At 42.8% G+C, this 23006-nt stretch overlaps 1 protein-coding gene across 5 annotated transcripts; it reads right to left on the reverse strand.

Moving 5' to 3' along the window:
* Positions 1 to 4677: 4677 nt before the first annotated feature.
* On the reverse strand, positions 4678 to 12349 carry CCNQ (cyclin Q). 5 transcript variants are annotated; one of them, XM_007420483.3, is made up of 6 exons: positions 12154 to 12349; positions 10668 to 10779; positions 9815 to 9998; positions 8805 to 8937; positions 8378 to 8638; positions 4678 to 5303 (listed from the first exon to the last, which is right to left on the reverse strand). In XM_007420483.3, exons 2-6 carry the CDS (start codon positions 10753 to 10755, stop codon positions 5217 to 5219), a joined length of 753 nt encoding a protein of 250 aa, XP_007420545.1. In that variant the 5' UTR covers positions 10756 to 10779; positions 12154 to 12349; the 3' UTR covers positions 4678 to 5216. The 5 variants fall into 5 exon arrangements, with proteins under 5 accessions (XP_007420545.1, XP_007420544.1, XP_007420543.1 ...); XM_007420482.3 differs by having other exon boundaries at positions 12173 to 12348; XM_007420481.3 differs by having other exon boundaries at positions 11953 to 12347.
* Between the last annotated feature and the right edge of the window lie 10657 nt (positions 12350 to 23006).

Here is a 23006-nt window from a genome sequence, read left to right on the forward strand (position 1 = left end):
TAACAGCTGATGCTCCAGGGAGACTAGCTGCAACCTAATTAGGATTGCACTAATATCTACTGTGCATGGGAACCATTTCTTTAATATCTAACTTTACTGTGCATGGAAACCATTTCTTACAGAGAAAGGCAAAACTGAAGAGAAGCTGACTTGTAGCATACTTTCTTTAAAGGTTGAGCCAACTTACTCAGATTGCCCACACAACATTCTCTGCTTCCTTCCAGTAGAATAGGATTTGTAGTAACTAGATCTGACTATTCTGTTAAGAGAAGAAACATACAGCAACTGAATTACATGAGGTACAAGATCTGTGGCTCTATAAACACGAATGGAAGGATGTTAGGACGGCTTTATCATCACTGTAATGGCCTTTTTTCTTCTTTCCTAGTCAGTAAAATGTTGGAAAGACATTATGAAAAGGGACTCAGGACTCTGTTCATAGGTCTCTCTGTCCATCAGCAGATTCTCTGAAAACTGAACAGAAGGGAACCAAATCGAGTGTAGCAGAGAAAGCCAGCAAAAAGACTGAGTTTGAAAGCAGACTGAATCTCGCCAGGGAGTATGGGGAAAAACATTCCAGAAAAAAAAAATCCCAATGGATCCGTATGGAAGAGATAGTTGGGCAGCAACTCAGAATCTGCTAAGTTCCTCTCTCCTCTCCCTGTTGGATACAGATGTCGTTATTTATTTATTTCTATTCCTGCCACAATTGCTGGACTCAGCGCAGTTTATAGTAATTTCAAGCAACCCAATCATTTAAATAAAATATCCGTGGCAGAAACTAAAACATGTAAAACTCTAAAACCCCCAAACCGTAAACATAACAAAAACAATCCAACTGAGTGCCCTATCACTCATCACAAGCCCTCCAGAATAACTTGAAAGATAGCTTTGTACAGTGGAAAGGAGGTATAAACAGAAAAATTCCAAAGTTAGGAGCACATTCTTGAGCTGACTCTTGTGTTAAAAAAAAGAAAAAAAAGAAAAAAGATAAGCTTTATTCAGGAAAGCCCAAATTCTTTAAATCCAGCTGCAGGAAAGAGCCTGTAGTGTGCTCTGCTCCATTAAGAGAGCAAATCTGGAACTGCTTTGAACTGCCCATTCCTCAGTCAGAAGAAAGTGCTGAGCTGAGTGAGAAGAGAAGTGATGGAAAAGTATCACAGTTTAACAGTGTTTCTCAGTCTTGGCAGCTTGAAGATGTGTGGACTTCAACTTCCAGAATTCCCCAGCCAGCCATGCTGGCTGGGGAATTCTGGGAGTTGAAGTCCACACATCTTCGAGTAGCCAAGACTGAGAAACACTGGTCTAACAACAGGAGGCATGTCACATAGGCACATGTAAAGGAAGTATTTTTGGCAAGAAAAGACATCAAAATGGCAACATCCCGCTCTCTCTCTCTCTCTCTCTCTCGTCCCTAGTGATCAATACATTTATTAGTATAGAAAACTGGTACATACAAAGTTGAATTCCAACACTCTCCCGATTACACATCCCCATCTGCACATATAGACAAACACAGAGAGGGGTAACATGAGGGGACAGCAGAAACACAAAGATACACAGGCACGTATCACTAAGTGACAGAAAAGAAACAAGAGTTCTATGGGGTTGGAAAGAATGCCAGAAGCTATGCTTTGCCGTGCTGTTCACCTCATTTTATACTCCCACATTCTTTGTACAAAGATTAGAAAAGTAGGTCATGAGCCAAGTTCTCTGTCAAAATCCCTGCAACTCAGTCTGCTGGCACTGAAAACTGCTCGCAACTATAAAGAAAATAGACCCTAGATTTGAATTCCTGAAAATCCCAGTGTTGGTTTAGAACAACACAAGTTTCTAGCCCTTGTGGTTAAGAAGATATACTTAACAGTGAAAACAATGCCTGCTGAATTTTTAGAAGCAAGGAGAGTGGCTGAATAAAATAACAAGGTGGGTTCAGAGCTCCATTTAAGACATTGCTCTTTTCCCATAACCAGAATGTGAGAAAATAATAAGAACCAATATATATATCATTGAACATCAATTTCAAAAGGGCACTTTTTTCCCTGGCATAGAATCTGAACCCTTTGTTTCATGTCCACAGCATGGACTACAAACACCCTGGGGAGTACCCACAATGTATTGTATGGAAACCCTTACCTATATTTTATCCACTATTCCAAGAATACTGAGGTTAGGGAGACTCATTTTACATTTCACCCTCTCATGATTATAGACCTTAGGCACTATTTGGAAGTTCCTGGTTAAACCCAAAGCTAAGTCTGTAAAAGGGCAAGACCAAGTCTAAGTTTACCACTAAGCAACTGTACTCACACAACACAAACAACTCCTTCATCCCTTCTCCCAGTCAGCTTCATGCACCAGCGGCTAATCCACCAGCAATTTTACACTCTCTTCTCAGCTGCTACCAAAAAAGATTGAGAGATTGCCAGCTACCTCCTGCTTCCTGACTCTGTTTTTTTTTCTTTAGGGTTGAGGAACTTTTTTTAATTCATGATGACTGGGGTTGGTGTTCCTATGACAGATCTGAGTTCCTTACCTCAGATGATATATTGGACTGCAAGTAAACCATGCACAGACACATGAAAAATGATACTACTGCTACTACATAAGTGAAAGCTGGAATCAGAGTCGGTGTTTCTAGACAAACTCCATTTCTATGGTCTCTGTAAGATGCTACTTCAATCTTAAAGAGATAACAGTTCAGACTAGACCAGTGTTTCTCAATCTTGGCAGCTTGAAGATGCATGGACTTCAACTCCCAGAATTCCCCAGCCAGCATCCTTTATCATCTAGACCAGTGTTTCTCAATCTTGGTAGCATAAAGATACACGGAGTTCAATTCCCAGAATTCCCCAGCCAGCATGCATCTTCAAGCTGCCAAGATTGAGAAACATTGGTCTAGATGATACAGCTGACTTGCAGGAATTATTTTACTCCAAACAAGCCCAGCCTGTCTGGCATTATAATGATTGGGTCATTTAAACAAAATGTCCTGTTCATATGATATGCCAGAGGTATCCAAACTTTCTCAGTGCCCCTAGGCCAAAATTGTACTTGATGGAGCCTTTAGTGTCTCAGTAATTGTTTTCATGGTGCCCCTAAGCCAAAACATTTGCTGTGTCCGACAAATGTTGAATATCACTGTGTTTCCCTCAAAAATTTAAAATATCCCATGGTCCTCTGTACGTTTGCTATGGCACCCTAGGGCACTGCAGCAGAGTGTTTGGGAAACCCAGTGATATATTATGTCCCCCATGATTCAATCAAGCATGTTGTACAAATACAACTATTTATACCGAGATGCAATCAGCTGCTCATATAAACAGATAATCACCTGTCTGTGCAACATACTCGACTAGATCACTAACTTTAGTTATACAGACAGTCCCCTACTTACAAAAGGGTTACATTCCGAGACGCTGTTCTTAGGTCCGTTTGGTTCATAAGTCCAACGAGCAAAAAAAACATGTGCAGCTCGCACCTTACATAAGCGGCAGTCCCCTTCCAGACTCTTGTGCTTAATTGCAGACATTTGCAGTCTGCAATTTGCAGTCGCCACACACCAAACACAACCGACCAGGCGAGAAGCCAGGACCGGAAGTCAGGAGATGGCAGGAAAGGATTAGTTTGCTGCACGCTTTCTCCAGACTTCTGGTCCGACTTCTGGTTCCAACTTCCTGGTCCATCTTGTTTGTATCAGTGGAAGTTCGCAACTTGAAAGTTCGTATCTAGGGGACTTTCTGTACACAGTATGTTTAAAAAACATGAATGTGAAATTCCCTGAGACGTTGTACTGATAGTTTTGGCATGGCTTTCAATTAATAGTGCATGTGTACCCAATTTGTGGCCCTAAACAATTGCAACACCCTCCTCTGGAAGTGCAGTTATCTTACCCAGAAAAACTTCCCAAATCTCCCCTTGCTCTTATGCCTGGAGCTGAAAGCCTTCTTGCATCTCTCTGCTTTGGTCCCTTAAAGATGAACAACTACAGAATTCCAAGTTTTGCACTGAACTCCCATCTGTCTAAAACACAGCTTCAGATTAAAGGATGCAAGTAAAATAAAGTATAAGTTTGGGGAGGTATATGTGTTCAACATTATTTCAATCACAGCACTATATTAATTCTATAGGATTTCCTACAGAGTAGCTCCCATAAAATCATGTGTAGCTAGTGGGAAAAAGGTTTCTAGGCCTTCTCATTATAGAGAAAAGCATAAAAAGGACACAGATAATTTCTGCTTAACACTTTAGAAACACCAGATGGCATTATCAGACTTTCTGTAAATTAGGAGATAGGGCTGATGGACGACCATAAGGCTTTCCTTCTTGGAGGTAGTAAATATTCTTTATAAGGTACCTTGGCCAAATATATTCCAATCACACTACCTAAAGACAGGAGCAAATTTATAACCAGAAAGGGCAGGGCCTTTAACACAAATGAGAAAATCTGAAGACCCAAAAAGGAGAGAGTTGGAATTGATCTCCTCTGCACAATTAGCTAGGAAAATGAGAATGTCTACCTAGAATCTTGCCTTCAGCTCCATACACCAATTCCTTCTTTTGATAAATATTTCTATTATCAGAAGGAACACAAATTCAGGAGGATTATCAATGTACAGACCTCTTCTGGACATGTAGTACCATTTGACCTAGAAACACAAAAATGCAGCAGCCCAGTGAAGCTTCCTTTTTTACTCTAGAACTGAAGAAAACACAACAATGGAGTCAGACTACCCTTCAGATACTACTGCACCACACAGAGGGTTTACCTATTGGTTCTGATACGCCACACACCCAACTAATTTCGTAACAAGGTCAGCACAAAGCAGTGCTTGCACTCAGGCTTGGGAAATTATTCCAGAAACAAGTTAAATGTCCGGCCAACACATTTTACTTGAAATAGGTGAAGAAAAGAATCTTTTTCACTCATTTCATCATTCCACAAACTTCAGCTCAGAACATCCTTCTTTGGTGGGAGAGGAAGATGAGTTCCAGATTAATTCCACACTGGAAAGTGAATCGGGAGATACCCAGCACTATCAAGGTGCTTCACTTGTTCAACTCCACTGCTGTTCAACAGGATGTCTCAAAAGAACGGGATGCACCTCTGGTGCCAGTCCCTTCAAGTGTAGATAATACTTCCACCACTATCCCAGCTTGAAACATGCCAATTCACTAGAGGCCCTGGGCTGGAAGTCTTTCTCTTCATAGTGCACTTAGATCTCTGCATCCAACGTGTAGATCTGTATCAGTTCCAAGACTATCTGGTCAATGACAGGCTTGGAAAGATCTTCACTGAACACCTAAAAAGTAAATTAAAATGAGGAAAAGGTTTTAGCAAAGGAGGGAAAAAAAAACTAATACTCACAGGAGCAGGTGGGTAAAATATTCTTCCTGAAATGAAAGTGCCATATAGCCAGTTTTGGTGCATCTATTTCGCTTACTTTCCCTCACTAAGATAGGTTTGCAGAATTCAAAAATTTCATCTGACCACAGTTGGCAGAGGGACAGAAGAAATGGGTGTAAACACACCACATAAAGTGATGCTTCTCCCTATTAATGCCTATTCCATTAAAAATTGCAATCTGCTTCCAACTTCCCTGTTGACCACCACACTACTGGCTTTTGTCCTTATCCTGCAAAGAAGCTCCAATGCCTGAACTAGAAGGTGGAACTGCAAAGCTAAAAATAAACGCAAGTACATTTTCTTTATTTGTTTTATTTTTACATCACCATAATTCCCAGAAACTCCCAATGGTTTACATCTTAACATTCATCACCTTCTATTATCTGTGGGATTCCACAGTTTTGACAGGAGTAAGCTTAAGTCTAAGCAAGGATATGGCCTAATTGTTTAAAGTGAATTATAGCAGATCTGTGCTTAACTCTCCCATGTTTTTGCAAACGAATGGATTAGGGCCACCAAACTAAGGCTTAGGGTGAAGAAGATTAGCTTTCCTACCTGATGCTATTTATCTAGCTGAAACTGCTCTCCACATGATATAGATATTATTTGCTCCATAGGGTACTTGTATGTTTTAATTCAGTTCAAGGGAGCTATGGCTGTATTAGTCACTTAAAAACAAAAAGATGTAACCCAGCTATGGATCTGCTGTACCTCAACTCATTTCACAACTCAAATTTTATTATTCATTTAAGAGCATGCCAACTGTATGGATCTAATCAGCACTGAGGGCAGACCTGGAATTTCTTCCTACACAGGGACCCTAATGTACCCCCTGCAAAGTAGGGAGGAGTAAGTCTTGGCTAAGTTCATACATCACTCTCTGTTTGGTTTTGACTTAGCATGATACGCGCACCTAGCCACTGTGATTTGTAAGCTACAGGTTATGTCTTCTTATGGTTATTTACTTCTATAATTTATAACTTGCACATTTCAACAACTCTGGTTGGCCCACATAAAGTTAAAACCTCCATGTTTCAAAACATAATCAGAAATAACAACATCATCATCAACTAACATCTCAGGTCCCAAATGCTCAACAGAAAAGCCAGATTTTCACTGCTTTCTGAAATACTAAAATTGTGGGGGCCCATCTAGACCTGGGGGAAGACCACCAAGAAACCCTGTTTCCATCCAAGAACCTGTCTCCCCAGCCTCCCGAGGAGCAGGGACCAGAGCACCCCCTGCAGACTGATCAAACAGGACAGGCAAATTCTGTGTGTGATTCAGACCCAAGCCACATAGTTGCTTTGTAGGCTAAGGCAAGCTTCTTGAAGGTCCTCAAAACCATACTGGCAACCAACACAGCACCTACAATGTGGATTTAACTCTGCTGAAGCAGCTCTCACTTGCCAGCATGTGGGCTGCCACATTCTGTGCCAATTGCAGTTTCCAGGTAGTCTTCAAAGACAGCCTCAAACAGAGGAAGGTTCCAGTAATCTAATGTTGACATAACGAGGGCAGGAGTAACAGATGCTAAGGTTTCCCACTCTAAAAAGGGCCAGACTTGAACTGGCAGAACAGCCAGAGCTGGGCAAAGGCTCCCCTGGCCGCAGGCTCTTCCTGATAATCCAGGAGGGACCATGAATCCAGGAGAACTCCCAAGTTGCAGACCTACTTCGTCAGAGGGAATGCAATTCTATCTAGAGCCAGTGAATGTTTATGTACAAATAGCAATTCTGTCTTGCTGGAATTCATATCCAAAGCCCTCATTATCTTCACATTTCAAAGACAAGCAAGACTTGCAGCAGAACTGCCCACGACAATGCTGACAAAATCCTCAAGTATGAGATGGAAACAAAACAGATCAATAAGGTGTCCAGGGCAGATCATTTTAATCAATCCTCCACCCTTGCTGAGGTCCCTAAAAGCAAATAGCTACAGACTGATCATGACAAAGTATTAATTACATCACTGGGGGCCATGGGGGCCATGAACAACCAAGTTATTCCAAATCACATTCCCAGAGCATGGAAACTGAATTCTCCTGTGCTAAGAGCCACAAGGAGTTCAATGCTAGCCCCACAATGAGATTTAGAAGCTCAGGAAGGGAAATTACTGGGCAACAGGGTGTCTGGGGAGGCAGCAGAATCCCTAGCTTGTCACCAGAACACAGTTTCAGAAAATACTCACAACCAGCCCACTGCAGAGTAGGGCACCTAGGAATGGTCCACACAAAATCAGCACTATGCTCCCTGGCCTTGAATGCATAGCTCCTGAAACATCTGAAACCCTGGTGGACAATTCTCAGATGGTTTTACTCTCCATTCTTACCTAACCACGTCAGAGTTATACATATGAGGTACAACCTAGGGTTTGTTCTGCCTAACCTGGTTAAAACCCACAGTTGAGCATGATGTATGAACCCAGCCAGAATGCATAGACCAGGATTGAGGAATCTGTGTCCTTCCATGTGTGATAAAGCTGGCTTGGGCTGATAGATACCAGGCAGCATTATAGTTTTCTGACTGAATGATCTGATTTAAAAATATGTATAATAAAGATTATATGTAGTTTAATATTTGCCTTGGTTCTGATATATTACTGTATGCTGCTTCAAGATTTTCCCTAAATATGGAAAGTTGTACATATACTGATTAAAGTATGGTAGGTCAGAGGGAGGTTTTCCACTTCTGGTGCAGGTCAGGTGATAGCAGTAGCTTAACATCTAAGAAACTGCACTGCCTGCATTTCAGTTTAAAGTGCAGAGGCCATGAAACAGAGTCACTTTGTGTGAGATGGGCTGCTATATAAATATGACCTATAAATAAATAATAAATAAACAAGGATGATAAACAAGCAAACAACCATATAAACAAAATCCCATGGGGACATGCTCCAAACCTGATCCAATTTGAGCTGAAGGACACATAACACATTTGAGATGCTTACTTCCCACCACTTCTCTCTTACCTGCCACCACGGCCGCTCTGCTTCAGCGTCAGCAGGTACCTCCACCCCGTAACACTGCAGAGCAAGGTAAAGGACTGTCACAGCAATATGCTGTGGAGGGTGCTGGAGGCACAGGGGTCCATGGTAACTGTCCCGCAACAGAGCCCAAGCTGCTGCAGCCACCGGGGTCCGTTCCCAACTATGCCGGTTCATCCAGTGCTTCAGGGACAGTAAATAATGGAGAAGGTACTGCATAAAGAGGAGGACATCTGTCAGGGATAACTGAAAACATGGGGGAGGAGAGGAAAAGAACTTGGTATCAACTTCTCTTGCAACAGGAGTATTCACTCAGTGCCTAAAGGCAGAGAAGTAAAGACTTAGCCCCTGGCCTCCAATGTACTTCATGCACCCCATTTCCACCCTGAGTCCCATGCTATGTAGCCTAGACCTTATGGGGGTGCTGGAAGGAGACACGGAAGCAGAGCACCCGTAGCATGAGTAGCTCACACTGGACAATGCTGTCTCTCAGCTCCCAGAAATGTGTGTCCAGCTCCAGGGGGTCACTCCGAGGGTGCAAGTACCTGAGAGGAGTAAAGAAAAATGCTGAAAAGTTTCTGGTTCCTTCTTGCAGTTTGCAAGTAACCTGACTTGATCCTTCCTCTGAGCTCCCAGGTCAAGGGTGACCTCACAATCTTCTATGGTTTTCTGTTAGGTCGGTTCATTTATGAAGGACATTTTCAATAGAAAGAATAAATTTTATTTGATGGAGTAGATGTATTTATTTCTGTAGGCTATCATAGCTCTAAAGTTGTTGCTATAATATATAATTATTAGAAAGCAGAAAGAAATTGCCATAAAACCAGGAAAGAATTTCCCTTCAGGTCAGCTTTGCTAGTTGCTAGGGAAGAAACATCTCTTCCACACAACCTTACAGTTCAATATACAAAGTTATTCAGCTGTTATTTTCATGTTCTACTTATGGACTTCCTGGGAGCAACTATCTGACCAATACAAAAACGGATGAGGTATTTTTCTGATCCACAAGGTTCTTTTTGGGTTCCTGAATCTTACAAGGAAGTCTTGTGAATTAAGGTGACTTAGCCTAGTAATACCTAAAGAACTGGATGTGCAAAACAGATGAAGTGCATTATAATTTAAAGCAAATGGACCTATGACCTAAGCCAACCTTCTCCAATCTGCTCTTCCTCCAAGTATGTGGAGGCTGCAGCAGCCAGAATTCCTAACTAGTATGACCAAATTCTGGAAGTTCCAGTTCCATCACATGTGGAGAGCACCAGATCCATCTGGCTACACATCCCTTGATTCAGCAACTACTTTTACTGTAGTGGAGGCTCCCTTTGCAATGGGGAATGCCAAGCTGCAGGAAGTCAGGTTTTGCTGACTCATACATCCAGCCTGCCAGTCAAAGCTACATACCCTGCTCCCAACGCTTATTACCTGTGGCTCACATTGATGATGTCCCTTGTCCGCAAATGCTGTTCTTCTACCTTCCCAGCCAGATACAGTGCAGCCATAGCTACCAAGTAAGGATCATATGGCTCCAGAGGCACCTCCATAAAAAATCGGTGATAAATGGTGCACGCTGTAGCGATAGGGACAGAGCGCAGGCCTAACTTCACACCTGTCAGCAGAAAGGAGATTCAACAAGGAGTTTCTAGATCCCCCATGAAAGAAAAAGGAGGAGAGAAGCAAGATACAACCTCTTGACTCAGAGATGACCTGGCTACAAGCAGAGGACGTAATGGCCCATCAGGAGGTTCACCTACACAAACCTCCTGGAAATGAATGGAAGCTGCCAAGGTCTGTCCTACTTGCACAGCTCTCATTGTAAAGCAGTTCAGGAATAGGGGACTTGAGGCCTACTGGGATGAGAAACAGCACAGCCAAGATTCAGGAAAAATGGGAGTTGCAGAGGCCATAGGATCAACACCCAAGTATTTTTATCCAGTTCCTCCATCAGAAGTAAACCTGCTCCCACTTTCTAGAATTCTCCCAAATAAGTGCAAAGACACTGGAAATGTTTACATGTGTCTACTCAAGTGTAAGACATGATTAAAACTAAGTAAGAAATAGAGTAAGTCATACCTATTTCACACTAGTTCATGAGGCCCACCAATCTAACATCTTGCATTGTCTCTGACTCTACGTCTATCCAGTAAAACCCCCTAACTCCAAGGACCTTACAGATCAGCATTTTCTCCCAATACAGCAACACTGTTTTCACAGGAACTGGGCATTACTAACCATGGAAGGCAGATATTTTAATTACCAGTAGCAATTGTTCTCTCACCTGCTTCCATGATGAACCTGCAGACTTTGAAGTGAATTCTGACATTTGCAGATACTTGGCTGGTTTCCTGCAATCTAGTGGGATTCATGAATGTTGGTTGGTCTCAAAGGATCTGCATAAGCAAGAGAAACAAATAGTCAATTTAGGAAACACGCCTCCTTTACAGAACTTCCATTATTCCTTGTATAAACAAAGCTCTTCTCACAAGTTGCTATTAACCATATTCTGTTGGGTTCCATTTTTTAAATGAAACTCAAACACCAGACTCAAAACAATCCAGAAGAGTTGCATATTCACAGTATACTGAAGGACACTTGTAGAGGAAAGATCATAGCCAACTGGAGATCTGGAGCAGATCTAGGAGGAAGGACTGTAGAGCTAGCCTTCTCAACCCTATTGTGGCTGTGGAATACCAAAACTTAGATCCTGACTCTGAAATCTTCCCAATGTTCCTTTGAATCTACACTTAAGAGAAAGTGAGCATGGTACAGAAACATGTTTTACACACAGAGATCTTTGGCAGAAGTGAGTCAAAGGTAGACTGTAGTCTACCCATGGAGCTTTAGTTCATTTTTTTCAGTTAATGGCTGAACTGCAATCTGATATTACAATGTAATTAATTTATTTACTTAAAGGCTACTGCAACTGTGCTACTAGTTCTGCACACAAACATAGCAATATTAATTTTTAAGGGGATAGGTACCCAACAGAAAGAGAAACAGTTTGAGGAAGTTGAAAAGAGAGGAGGGAAGAAAGACAGAAAGAACTTATAATTTAATGGTTGTTTCACATATAGTAAAGGTAAACACATCAAAAGAGCTCTCAGGCAGTATACACAATACATGAACAAGAGATTAGAGTAAGCTCCTCTTCCAGCTAGTAGGCATACTCAGGACCAATAAAGATGTTATTTTACAAATGTTTTAATTATTTACAAAATCCTAAGAATGAATTATCAAAGAGGGGGGCAAGGTGGGAGGGCAGATCATGCCTAGTTGTAACAGACCCTATGGAAGTCTCCTCCAATCTGGTGTCCTCCACGTGCCTTTGAAATCAACTACCATAATTCCTACCCAGAAGGACCAGCAGTCAGTTTGGCCAGGACTCATCAGCGCTGCCACCCCCAACATCTGGACAGCATCCTAGAGCGACCACCTTCCCAACAGCTCATCTTTCCAGAGCTGGGGGGCCTATTCAAGACCGGCCAGAAGCCGAAACTTCCGCGACATCATGAACTTGGCTGCAACCACCTCCCCCTGCAGGAGATGACAGCATTTGATCGCACCTACGCTCCGCCACCGAGCTGGCCGGACGATCTGAGACCCGGAAAGCCCCGGACACGAGCAGGGGAGAGACCCAGAGCGGGCGCCGAGCCCCTCTCTGCTCAGTCGGTCTCCCGGTCGTCGCTTGGCAGCTCGGCGCCTCGTGCTCAGTCGCCAGCCTCTCCCGGACCACCCTCGGGCATGCTCCCCCGCCGCTTGTTCACCCGCTCCCGCCGCGGCTACCCTCTGACTCGCTCCAGAGAACCAGCCCAGGGCGCCCCTCCTGGTAGTCGCGCTGGGCTGTCCTCCGGCCAGTGGCGGCCACCCCGAAGCGCCCGGGACGCGGCGGAAAGAGGAGCCTCCCTCCCCGCCGAATCAGAGAAGCGGCGCCCGAGCGCGCTGTGCGTCCACGTGGCCCATCACGTGAAGAAGGCCTGGGAGGGCGCGCGCTGCAGCCAGCGCTGCCCCTTTGTACGGAGAACGGCGTTCGGCGCGCTGCTGTCGTGTGCGTAACGCTTACCGAGTCAAGCGAAGGTGAAAAGCCGCCTTGGCTTTTTGTTTCCCGGGGCTTTTTGTTTCCCTTTCGATATTCTTCTCGCAGCGTACACAGGGAAAATAGCCTTGTGAACAGCACTGTAAAAACATTACATTACAAATAGCATTGTAGAAACTGGCTGCTTTCACACAACGCGCTGAATCAAAAACCTATGCTTGTTTGTGTTTAGTTAACGTGTGGTGTGTACACAGTCAATGTTATACCTTAAATCTGTGATGTTGGGGGAACTGTAATTGGGGGAATCTCTGATCTTGGGAAATCCAGCCAGCTATGCTTATCCAGTTAACCTTATTTAAACAAACCTAGGGTGTTAATGTGTGAATGCAGCCTAACTAATGCATTTTTCTCTTGATAGTTTTTGTTAGTGTAAGATGCACTGTGCCAGTTTTTGCTGCAAAAAAGCTAAAAGGGTCACCCATTTGGAAACTGGAAAACTCTTTGAGAGGTTCAGCAGAGACTGGTTTTCACCAAAGTGCAAGGCCCTGAATCCCACAGGAAGATGACTGCTGGAAATTAGTAGGTGATGCTAGAAATAGCAGAAAAACATTAATTCTTAGGCTGATGGTCCTTAACTTGAAAAGTATTATAGTTTGGATGTAGCCAGCTGGAGATTAATAAAGGGAGCATTAAAAAAAAGTTAAATATATACAATATAGTTTCCAAGCTGTGGATTGCACTCTTTACTGAGTTGTACTTAGCCATTTGTCACGATCTTCCTCTTCCAATTCAGTCTGAATTAGCTTTAATGGTTAACTTTTTTGAGTGGTAATGTTTTTATTTCTCTTTTATTGTTACCCCCATGAGTGCCCTATGGAGAGACAGGCAGAATATACATTGTACAAATACTGTAGTCATTTTCTACAACAAAATGTTGGTTATGTCCAAATAATATAAACAATTTTCTAAAGGGAACCAACCAAAGAGCCATCTGAATCAATAGTCCTCCTCCGTGTTACAGCGTGCTGTTTCACCCTCTGTTTGTACGGGGTATAATACAATAAGCCAGTGTTGTCCAAACTTGGCCACTTTAAGATGAGTGGACTTCAACTCCCAGAATTCCCCAGCCAGCCATGCTGGCTGGGGAATTCTGGGAGTTGAAGTCCACTCATCTTAAAGTGGCCAAGTTTGGACAACACTGACATAAGCTAAACAAAGCTTCTAGCCTAGCCTTCTGAACATATTATCTTTTTCTGATTGCAGATCATTTATAGAGAGGGACATTTTTGTGAGCCCTCATTGACTGAAGTATAGTAGTTTACCAGCTCAGGAGAAGGTTTCTGAATTAATAATACACATACCACTAGTGGTACACCAAAACACTATACATAAGACACAAGGCAGACCTTAAAATCTTCGTGCTTGGCTGCATGCCTGAAAGCATGTGATAACTTCCCTCCCACCCTCACCAGCCTACTATCTTTCCTCTGGCATCCTGCAGGTGCTTTGGGTCTGTGAGGACTCACTGAGCCAGCTTTCTGCTTTTGCTTTCCATCCACTTTGCCTCCTTCAAAACACTGCCAGTCCTTCCTTGGCATTAGCCTGCAGCATCTCAGGAAGTGGAGATGGCAGCCAAGGTCTGCCTTGGCAAGCCATCAGTTTCCATTCATACCAGATCAGTGGCAGAGTTGAAAGGAGGCTGGATTGGAAGAAGATGAGCATGAGGAAGAAACTTAAATAATCTGTGCTATGCCAATGACCCTGCTCTAATAGCTTAAAATGCAGATGATCTGCAAGCCCTAGTAATGGGAGTCAAGGAGCACAGTGAAAAAAATCGGACTAAGATTAAATATAAAGAAGGCCAAACTAATGGCAATAGGAACAGCAGCCAGCCTTAGAATTGGCAGTGACAATATTGAAGTGGTAGCTAGCTTCTGTCTTTTACAACTAACTATCAACAGTAAAGGAAGCAGCAGTCAAGAAGTATGCTGCAGACTAGCACTTGGTAGAACGCCCCTGAAGGCCTTGGAAAAGATATTCAGATGCCAGGATGCGTCTATAGCTACAAAGATCAGAATTGTGCAGACAATGGTGTTCCTGTGACCCTTTATAGAAGTGAAAGTTGGGCTTTGAAGCCAGATAGAAAGAGTATTGAAACTTTTAAACTTTAGTGTTGGAGAAGACCCCTGAGAATACAATAGATAGCCAAAAAAACAAATGGATCATTGAACAAATCAACCCAGAATTGTCACTCAAGACAAAATGACCAGGTTGAAATTATACAATGACCCAGCTTCCTTTAGAAGGCCATAATGCTGGGAAAGGTGAAAGGAAAGAGAAGAGGAGGATCAACAGCAAGGTGGGTGGACTCAATTACAGTAGTGATGGGCACTGTTAGAAGACCTGAAGGGCATGTTTGGGGACAGATCATCTTAAGAAAGTCTATCTTTGTGACTGCTAAGAGCTGACACCAACTTGATGGCACATAATCAGTTCAACTGAAGGGAAAAAAGGAGGCAATACAGTCGCATGGCCTTATATGTAGAATTAGCTCACTTTTTTTCAAACTCATAGATAGGATAGCATCTCTGTTGCTTGAGACTAACTAGTAACAGCTCCTCCTCCATATCCCTGCTATCTGTTTAAGGGTGGGGGTTTTCCCCCCCCCAGGCAAAAGGGCATCAAGTTACTGCTCTGCAAGTTACATCTCAGAAACAGCCTTAAAGTGCTTTAGAAACCAGCCAGAGTTTAGCCCAAGCCTTCTCAAAAGTAATCCCCACAAAGTTTAGTGGGACTTAACATCCCGTGTACCCCTGTGTACACATCTAAAGCTTTACTGTGCTACCACCTTATTATTTATAGCAGTGTTATTGTTGTTTCTGAAGGATTAAAGCAAGAAAATGCTTGTAAATGTATAAATGTACTCAGAAAAATATTTCCTTTCCGGTGGGATCTGTGATTGGTAGGAGGTAAAATGTGAAAGATTGAGAACCACTGAATTAGAAAACCACAGCTAAGTAAATAAGTGCTGTAGATCATAAACTAAAAACAATTGTAAAGCCTGTGTCAAAATGGTTCATCACTAGAGGGTGCTGTTCAAAATTAACTTACAAATGAATAATTTCATTTGCAGGGCAATTTCAGCTTTTTCAGCATAGATGTAAACAAATTTGCTAGAAGTAAAATCCATTGATTGAAAGCTGCTGGTCTAACTTCTAAGTAAACAGGAAGTTTGTGCTATGCATGTGGAAACAAAGTGGTTCCAACCAACCCTATTTTGCTTCAGTCTTCAAGACAAAACAATGCATTACTACCAGGTAATTGTGAAGGGCATGGAGGGACAGGGATTGAAACCTGGGACTGATAAAAACATGACCAGAAAATGCATCTGTAGGACATGGAATTAGGGATTTAAATCCCAGGTTCCAAATGAATGTTGGGAAAAATTTTTCCTAACAGTAAGAACATTTTGATAGGGGAACCAATTGCCCAAAGGGGTAGTGGCCTCCCCTTCTTTGGAAGGGTTCAAGGACAGATGTCAACCCCACCATCTCTCACAGTAGACTAAACAGTTGGATTGGCGCATTAAGCAAGGAGCCAGTGGCCTAAATGACCACTTCCAGCTCTGATTCTATAATGAGATACATAGCAGATCTAGTCACAAAATGTATTAAACCATGTTTTATAAAACTTAGCAAAACCAAAAGCAAACCAATCGCATGATGTCTGCATGTTTGGTGAATCAGGGCATTCCATTAAGTGAAAATGTTGTGTGCTTTGGCTTAGGATGTTATGTGAACACAGCCATTGTAATTTGTTCATGGTTTGGATCAAGGGCCAAGTGTTTGGGAGCTGGTAGGAACATTTGGAAAGTTGAGAGCATGTGAGCATATTTTGTTCATATGGGTTGCTTCACAAAACAGCTCCCACAGGGGACATAAACAGTTACAGGGTATTGCTATAGCAGAATACTGCCAATGCACTGTACTATTTTACCCCTTTTCTGGGCATCTGTCCATATACCCAAGCAAAGCCTTGGAGTTACCATATATCCAAGCAATGCCTTGTAGTTAACTTCTAAAAAACCTTCTGGGGTCCATTTGCAGTATGCCAGTTTCCTTCTTTTCCCCTCTATCTTCCTCAGGTAGGGCAGGGAGCCTAGTAGTTGCCAAGGGAGAAATAATAAAAATGCAGTGAAAAAGCATTTATCCTATAGAGTGTGTTCATTTCCTTGCCCCACTAGAAAATCTCTAAAAAGGGCATTTAAAATGTTCCTTAGCACTCCAGTCAGATTCTAGATCAGGGATGGATAATCAATGGACCACATGTACCCCCAACCCCCCCAAGAGAATGTCATTGAGATTTGGTAGTGCAATTTCAGCCCATTTTCAGGTTTTAAGATGGTTCTAAGTATGGAAATGGAAGTAATGTCTAGGAGACCTCATGCTCCTTTCCCTAACTTAAACCCACTCTCAGAAGCAGAGAAAATTCATCTATGCCCCCCACAGTGATGTCATAGCATCACTGGATGGCTGAAGGCCCTTCAGAAGGGCAGAAGGATGAGTTGCGACCTCTGACCTCTCAAACATTGCTCACTCCTGGAATAGATTGTGCAGGGGTATGCAAACAAGCCATCTGGTTCAGAAGAGAGGAGCGGGTATTTCCAAACTGGCCAAGTTTAACCCACATTCAGTTCCAGCAAGAGAGTGGGATAAACACTCCGCTCAGTAAAAGAACTCACAGTTGTTTTTTTAATGGCTAGTTGTAGCAACCTACTATGAGAATGAAATGTCTCCTCTTTATACTATGAAATGCATGAAGAGGTTTTGCTTACATTAGAGTGCTGAGAATTGGAGGAACACAGTGCCAACGGACTGCAAGCTCCTTTTGTATATTAGCAGAAATACATTGGGCGTGTAATACAAGATAGGAGACAGGTAATAGTTTTTAAACTATTGTAGCTGAACATGCCAAAGGGAAGAGGGTTTATTTTCTATAGTTTGTTTATAGTGTACTGAGGTATTTCTTTTGTTATCTCTGGTTAAACTATTATACAGACAATATACAGACCACCAGCAGGATTGCAAACCATCTTTGATGTTTTACCAACCCTAGCAGCCAACTTAAGTTCCAGAACTGCTGAATTTGAGATAAAAGTTTACCCTTGAGACTTGTTCCTTTCATCTGTCCATCTGATGGCATCTTCCTTTGGTTCATTGGCACATCCATTGCACTGCAGGGTCAAGCCATCCACTGATTGTTGAGGGGGAAAAAAAATAAGTAGGGGAGTTAATAGAAGGAGAAGGGTATAACTAGCTGACTGGAACCCTGAAGAGGAGCATTCTAGATTGCAAAAATGTGTTGCGATTCTACTTGTGAATCTATAAAATAAAGTTCTTCCCATGTCCCTCCATCACAGCTGGCAATAGCTTTAGCACAACATTCATTGAGTTCTTTGAAAGCGCTCTTTGAACATTTATGTGTTTTTCATCTTTTACAAATGGAATAAAATACCCAGAGTCTACAGGGGAGAGGATGGTATGCATATCTGTTAATAACTGCAAACCTTTAAAGAGATCTAATAAAAGTTTCTTATGGAAATGAATCCACTGCTTTATTAAAGTCTCCTTGGCTCCTTTACAGACACACCTATATAGTTTTCTTGGCAGCAAATGAAAATGTTTTGCCGTTGCCATCTTCCTTTTTTTTTTTCTTCTCATTTTGCAGTCTAGCCCTATTACTGTGGTTTTCCCTGGCAGTCTCCCATCCATGTATTAACTAGGCCCAACTCTGCTTAGCTTTTGAGCCCACGCAAAGTTCTCCAGAGGCTGCCACCTGCTGAAAAATAGTTTTTAAATATTCCATCTTGTGTTGCATACAAGTCAGTATACATGCCCCCCACCCCCACCCCTAATATTTCGGTGAGGTAGGTTAGGCTGAAAAGTAGTGAGCTGACATAAGTTTCCCTGCTGAGGATTTGATTATGAATCTCAGCCTTAGAGACAATCTATATAGGACAATGTCAGAAGTTAACCTTTACATTAAAAGTCTATCTTAATTACATATTATAATCTAAAGTACAAAGGGGGTATATTTGCAGACAGTTCCCCACAAGTTCACACAAACAGGCCCTTTTCAGCCCCTTTCCACCAGAGGTTTTTTAGATCGCAGGTTTTTGTGAAAGTGGTTGGCTAGCCATGTGAGTCTCAGTGAAAAGCTAATATCACGGAAAAATGACCCGATTAACACTCCTAATTTTCCATCCTTCTTGGCCTTGAATATCATTCTGAGATTGGGATCATACCTCTTGCTAAAACATAAAACAAGGATGACAAACTGCAATTACTGGCCTCACCCAACAGTCATAGCTAAAATCAAATCAAATTATGACTTCGCGTGGTGTGTGAACCCAGCCAAAAGCTTGCTAATCTCTTCTGTAATAGTTCTCAATGTTATTGTGGCTACAAAGGCATCTGGAGCTTCAATAGCAGGTGGAGATGTAGGTGAGAACGGGTCGGGATGGGAAAGCATCTTGCCCAACCTTTGTTCCATCTGGTGAAAGCAACCAAGGTAATGTATCAAACCCTTTTTCCTTAAGCGCTGACATTCCCACAAAATAATATATCATCTGAAGAAGCACGAAATCATCTCTTCATATAAGGAGAAAGAGCAAAAGCCATAGAGTTGCACAATAAACAGGCTCCCACTTTTCCCGTTACCATGGTTTCCATTCCCATATGTGCTAGTTTGCCACTAAAAAGGCTTTTCCCCCTTTTTCTTCTTAGGCTGAAGGCAGGAGAAGAGAACAGCTTTGCTTGAGAGATGATACCACTTAGCTAGAAAAATGATGTTGATTTCCAGCATCCTTCTGGAGATTGGGCCAGGGAGGGAGGGAGGGAGGGATCCACAGCCTAAGAATCAATCAGACCCATTAGGGCTACATCAAGTAGCTTGCCTTTTAAATATCTCAGGTATCAAGTCTCCTTGAAGTCACCGCAGATCATAAGAAAGAGGGCAGAATGCTAACTGCACACCAAATTCCTCCAGGGGAGGAATGGAGAAGAAAACATTGCAGGTCATGGGGGAGAGAGAGGGAGAAGGAGAAGGAAGAAAAAGGAGATGAAGATCAATTTTCTGAGCAAACGTACTGAAAACCGACATCTTTGCCACCATCACAGCCACCAAATCCTGGCCATCCTGCTGTTTGATCATGATCCCACAAAGGGCTTGCTCTACTATTAGGCAGAGTGAGACAGCTGACAGCTGACAGATAGTAAGGTGAACAATAGTAACCCCCTACTGTGTTTGCAGGAGGCCTGCCCTCCTTACTCAAGCCCAGTGGTCTCCAAAGTGGACAGCATGCTCATCAGGGCATATACAAGACACACCATCGGGGAACAGGAAGAAAAGAGTTGTCAGCCCCACTATGTATACCAGACCAAGAAAACAACTCCAAAGGAAGGTTAAAACTATTTTATCAGCTATAGCAGCAGAATCTGCAAGCCTGGTTGGGCTTTATTCCCCCCCCCCCCGCCCCTTTGTACTCCTGTGAACTAAGGAGGTGTCTGTCTCAGCCACTTTCTCCTCCCTTCAGATTTTTTGGGCTTGAGTTGTGCTTCTTGCCTTGTTGCTCTGGGAACAGATCTGGCTTATCTCCATCAAGGTCATCTTTTTTACTCTCTCTGTTAGTAGAACGCTTATTTATATTTATATTTATATATCACATCCTTTCTCTCTTCCTTTTTCAATTTTTATTTTGGTGGTTATGTTTTATGATATACAGGTAGTTCTCATTTATGACCACAATTGGGACTGGAATTTCCATCACTAAGTGATGCAGTCATAAAGCAAAATGTCATGTGACTGCATCGCTTAGTGACGGCAATCCCAGCACTCATTGCCGTCGTTAAGCGAATTCCATCAGTCGTTAGCTGAGGACCCACCCAAGCCATTCCGGCTTGATCCCTCCCAGCCTTGAGCCTCAGTAAGATAAGAGACTGCCTCCAACTCTCCTCCCACCTATCTCCCCACCTCAATCTCTGTCCTTTTGGCCACTCTGCAGGGTGGCAAGCAGCCTCAGAACCACACAGCTCTGGGGCTGCTTGCCACACTGTGGCTTAGGGGCTTCTTGGCCCTCCTTCCTCCTTCGATGTCTTGCATGCAGTGCACCCTCCTTCCCTCCTTTGCTCACCCAAGGACTTTCCAGGGGCGCTTCTGGCACATGCTCTGCAGCTCATGTTGGAAACTGCTAGCCATTTGTGAAGCTTTCCCCTTCCTCCTGCAAGCCCCAGAGCCGTGCCACAGCATAAAGGGGGTGCGGTGCATGCAAGCAAGTGAAGGGGAAAGGAGGGCTCAGTGCATGCATGTGAGTGAGTGAGCAAAGGGGGAAGGAGGGTGTGGTGCGTGTGAGCAAAGAAAGGCCGGAGAGAGTGGGGGAGACTTACCAGAGTGACTTGTGACCTCTCCTGCTGGCTTCCCCATTGACGTGGGAAACCAGCAGGGAAGGTTGCAGATGATGATCATGTGATCGCGGGGTGCTTGGCAACTAGTCATAAGTGCGAAGGGGTTGCCATGTGCCCAGATCGCAATCATGTGACTGGGGTGCTGGTGCTGCAATGGCCATAACTTCAGGGACCAACTCGTAAGTGCATTTTTTTCAGCACTGTCATAGCTTTGAATGGTCACTGAACAAACGGCCGTAACTCGAAGACTACCTGTACATATATTACTATAGCAGTACATTTAAAGAATTAATAAACATGCATACATACGTGGGGGTGCATTGCTCAACATTTTTAACTGATCAATTAATAATATTATTATAAATGACAACTGCCAGTCCTGTCAGCATCTATATTCAGAATGGGGGGAGGACGGCCTTTTTGTCCATCAGTGCAATCGCCTGCTCCCTAATATCAAGGCCGAGGAAGAATGCTGTGCTAGTGATGACCTCACTGGCCATCATAATTGGCTATATCCTACGGGCCAGGCCACCTTAACTGCTCTTCTGCAGTATGGGTTATAATGTAAATAGCCTTTTGGTTTTCATCCACCTTCCACAACTCTTCCCAGCTTTCAACCATACTCCCTGCCATAAACAACAGAATATTGCTGCATTTCAGGCACTAAAATATCATGGGCCAGCCCAGATCATTGGCAGCCAGGAGATGATGATCATAGCTTTCTAGTCACTACTAGGTAACTTTTTCCCCATCTAAACAAAAAAGAAAAATGCAGACCTATGGTGAATGGTTGCAGAAAGGCACTGAGAAACCTGCACATTTTGCTACAACGTTTTATGGAACATTCTCCAGAAGTTTGAGAGGCTGGCCCATCACCTAGTTGTGAACACTTTTCAAGAAAATGTGTTGCTGGCCAAAGATTTGAAAACCTGAAGTATTTCTAGACAGATGACTAGCTAAGTAGCAACATGTACAGGCCTTGTCTGACCTGGAAGTGAAGCATCAGCAGGTATCATAATTACCAGGGAATTCTAAGGCTCAACTGGGAGTCAAAAAAACATCCTGAAGGAAGGCAATAGCAATCCATTTCTGAACTGTTGTCAAGAAAATTCATGAACGTCAGGGCTGTGCAGTGCCTTGGAATGGATCTCTAAAAAGGGCTGCAAAAACATTGACATTGCATCTTCTAAAGTACAGGTAGTCCTTGTTTAGCCTCATTTAGCAACTGTTCGCAGTTGCGATGGTGATGAAAAAGTAACTTGGTGACCAATCCTCACATTTATGACCTTTGCAGATCTGTAAAGCAACGGAAAGCTGAAGTAAGAGCTTTAGTACAGTCGCGGTTTCACTTAGCAACCGCTTCATTTACTGACCAAATTGCCGGTCCCAATTGTGGTTGCTAAATTAGGAATACCTGTACTTTAAAACATCTGCACCTTTCCCTGGGATCAAGCACAGCTGCTTTAACACGTTCCAGTCAGGCGTTACATTCCCATTCCCATACACTTCAAAGCGCTTTTGAAGATCTAATCGAAAAGCACTGCACAGCTGGAATGGAATAGTTATAAAGTCAAGAGACCTTACCTTCCTAGTGGTACTAGTTACAATCAAAATACACTGCACAGTAGAAGAAGAAGCTGAAAAACACAGAAGAGTTGCAAATGGACCCCCAACCCTATTGGCATGAAATGTCAATTCTGAAGCAGGGGAATGGCATATTTGAAAAACTCAAGTGAGTGCTCCCATTAGTGCCCCTAATTCACCACATGTAGCAAGTGAATAATACAGCAGAGCCTTAAATGGGACAGTGGCACATGCATACAGTACTTGTACTTTTTTTCTAATCAAGGTAGCTTCTTGGAAGCTTTTATAGACATGGTTAGAGAACGAGGATTTCATTTACCATTGAAGGTTATTTGAAAGGGCCTTTTTTCCACCCCTAAATCTCTTTGCTCTCTTAGAAATGCCTTACTTTCCAAAGCTGTTCTACTAAAAAATGATATTTCTGCATATTGTGCCACAAATTTATATGGATAAGTCACAGTCCTTCCTTCCCAAGAGCATTTTTGCGATACTGTATACATTATACCTGAAACTTGATGGCTATAATGCATATGTGTGT

This window comes from Python bivittatus, unplaced genomic scaffold (assembly GCF_059951505.1).
Source record: "Python bivittatus isolate LINGU-HERP-01145 unplaced genomic scaffold, Pbiv_v1 ctg000220_np1212, whole genome shotgun sequence".
NCBI classification, from domain to species: domain Eukaryota; kingdom Metazoa; phylum Chordata; class Lepidosauria; order Squamata; family Pythonidae; genus Python; species Python bivittatus.

Coding starts and splice junctions, on each gene's coding strand:
- CCNQ (XM_007420483.3), bottom strand. CDS start 10,755: ATGAATCCCACTAGATTGCAGGAAACCAGCCAAGTATCTGCAAATGTC. Junction 9,999..10,667: donor CAGGTTCATCATGGAAGCAG/GTGAGAGAACAA, acceptor TTCTGCTGACAG/GTGTGAAGTTAGGCCTGCGC. Junction 5,304..8,377: donor CAGAGCGGCCGTGGTGGCAG/GTAAGAGAGAAG, acceptor TTTACTTTTTAG/GTGTTCAGTGAAGATCTTTC.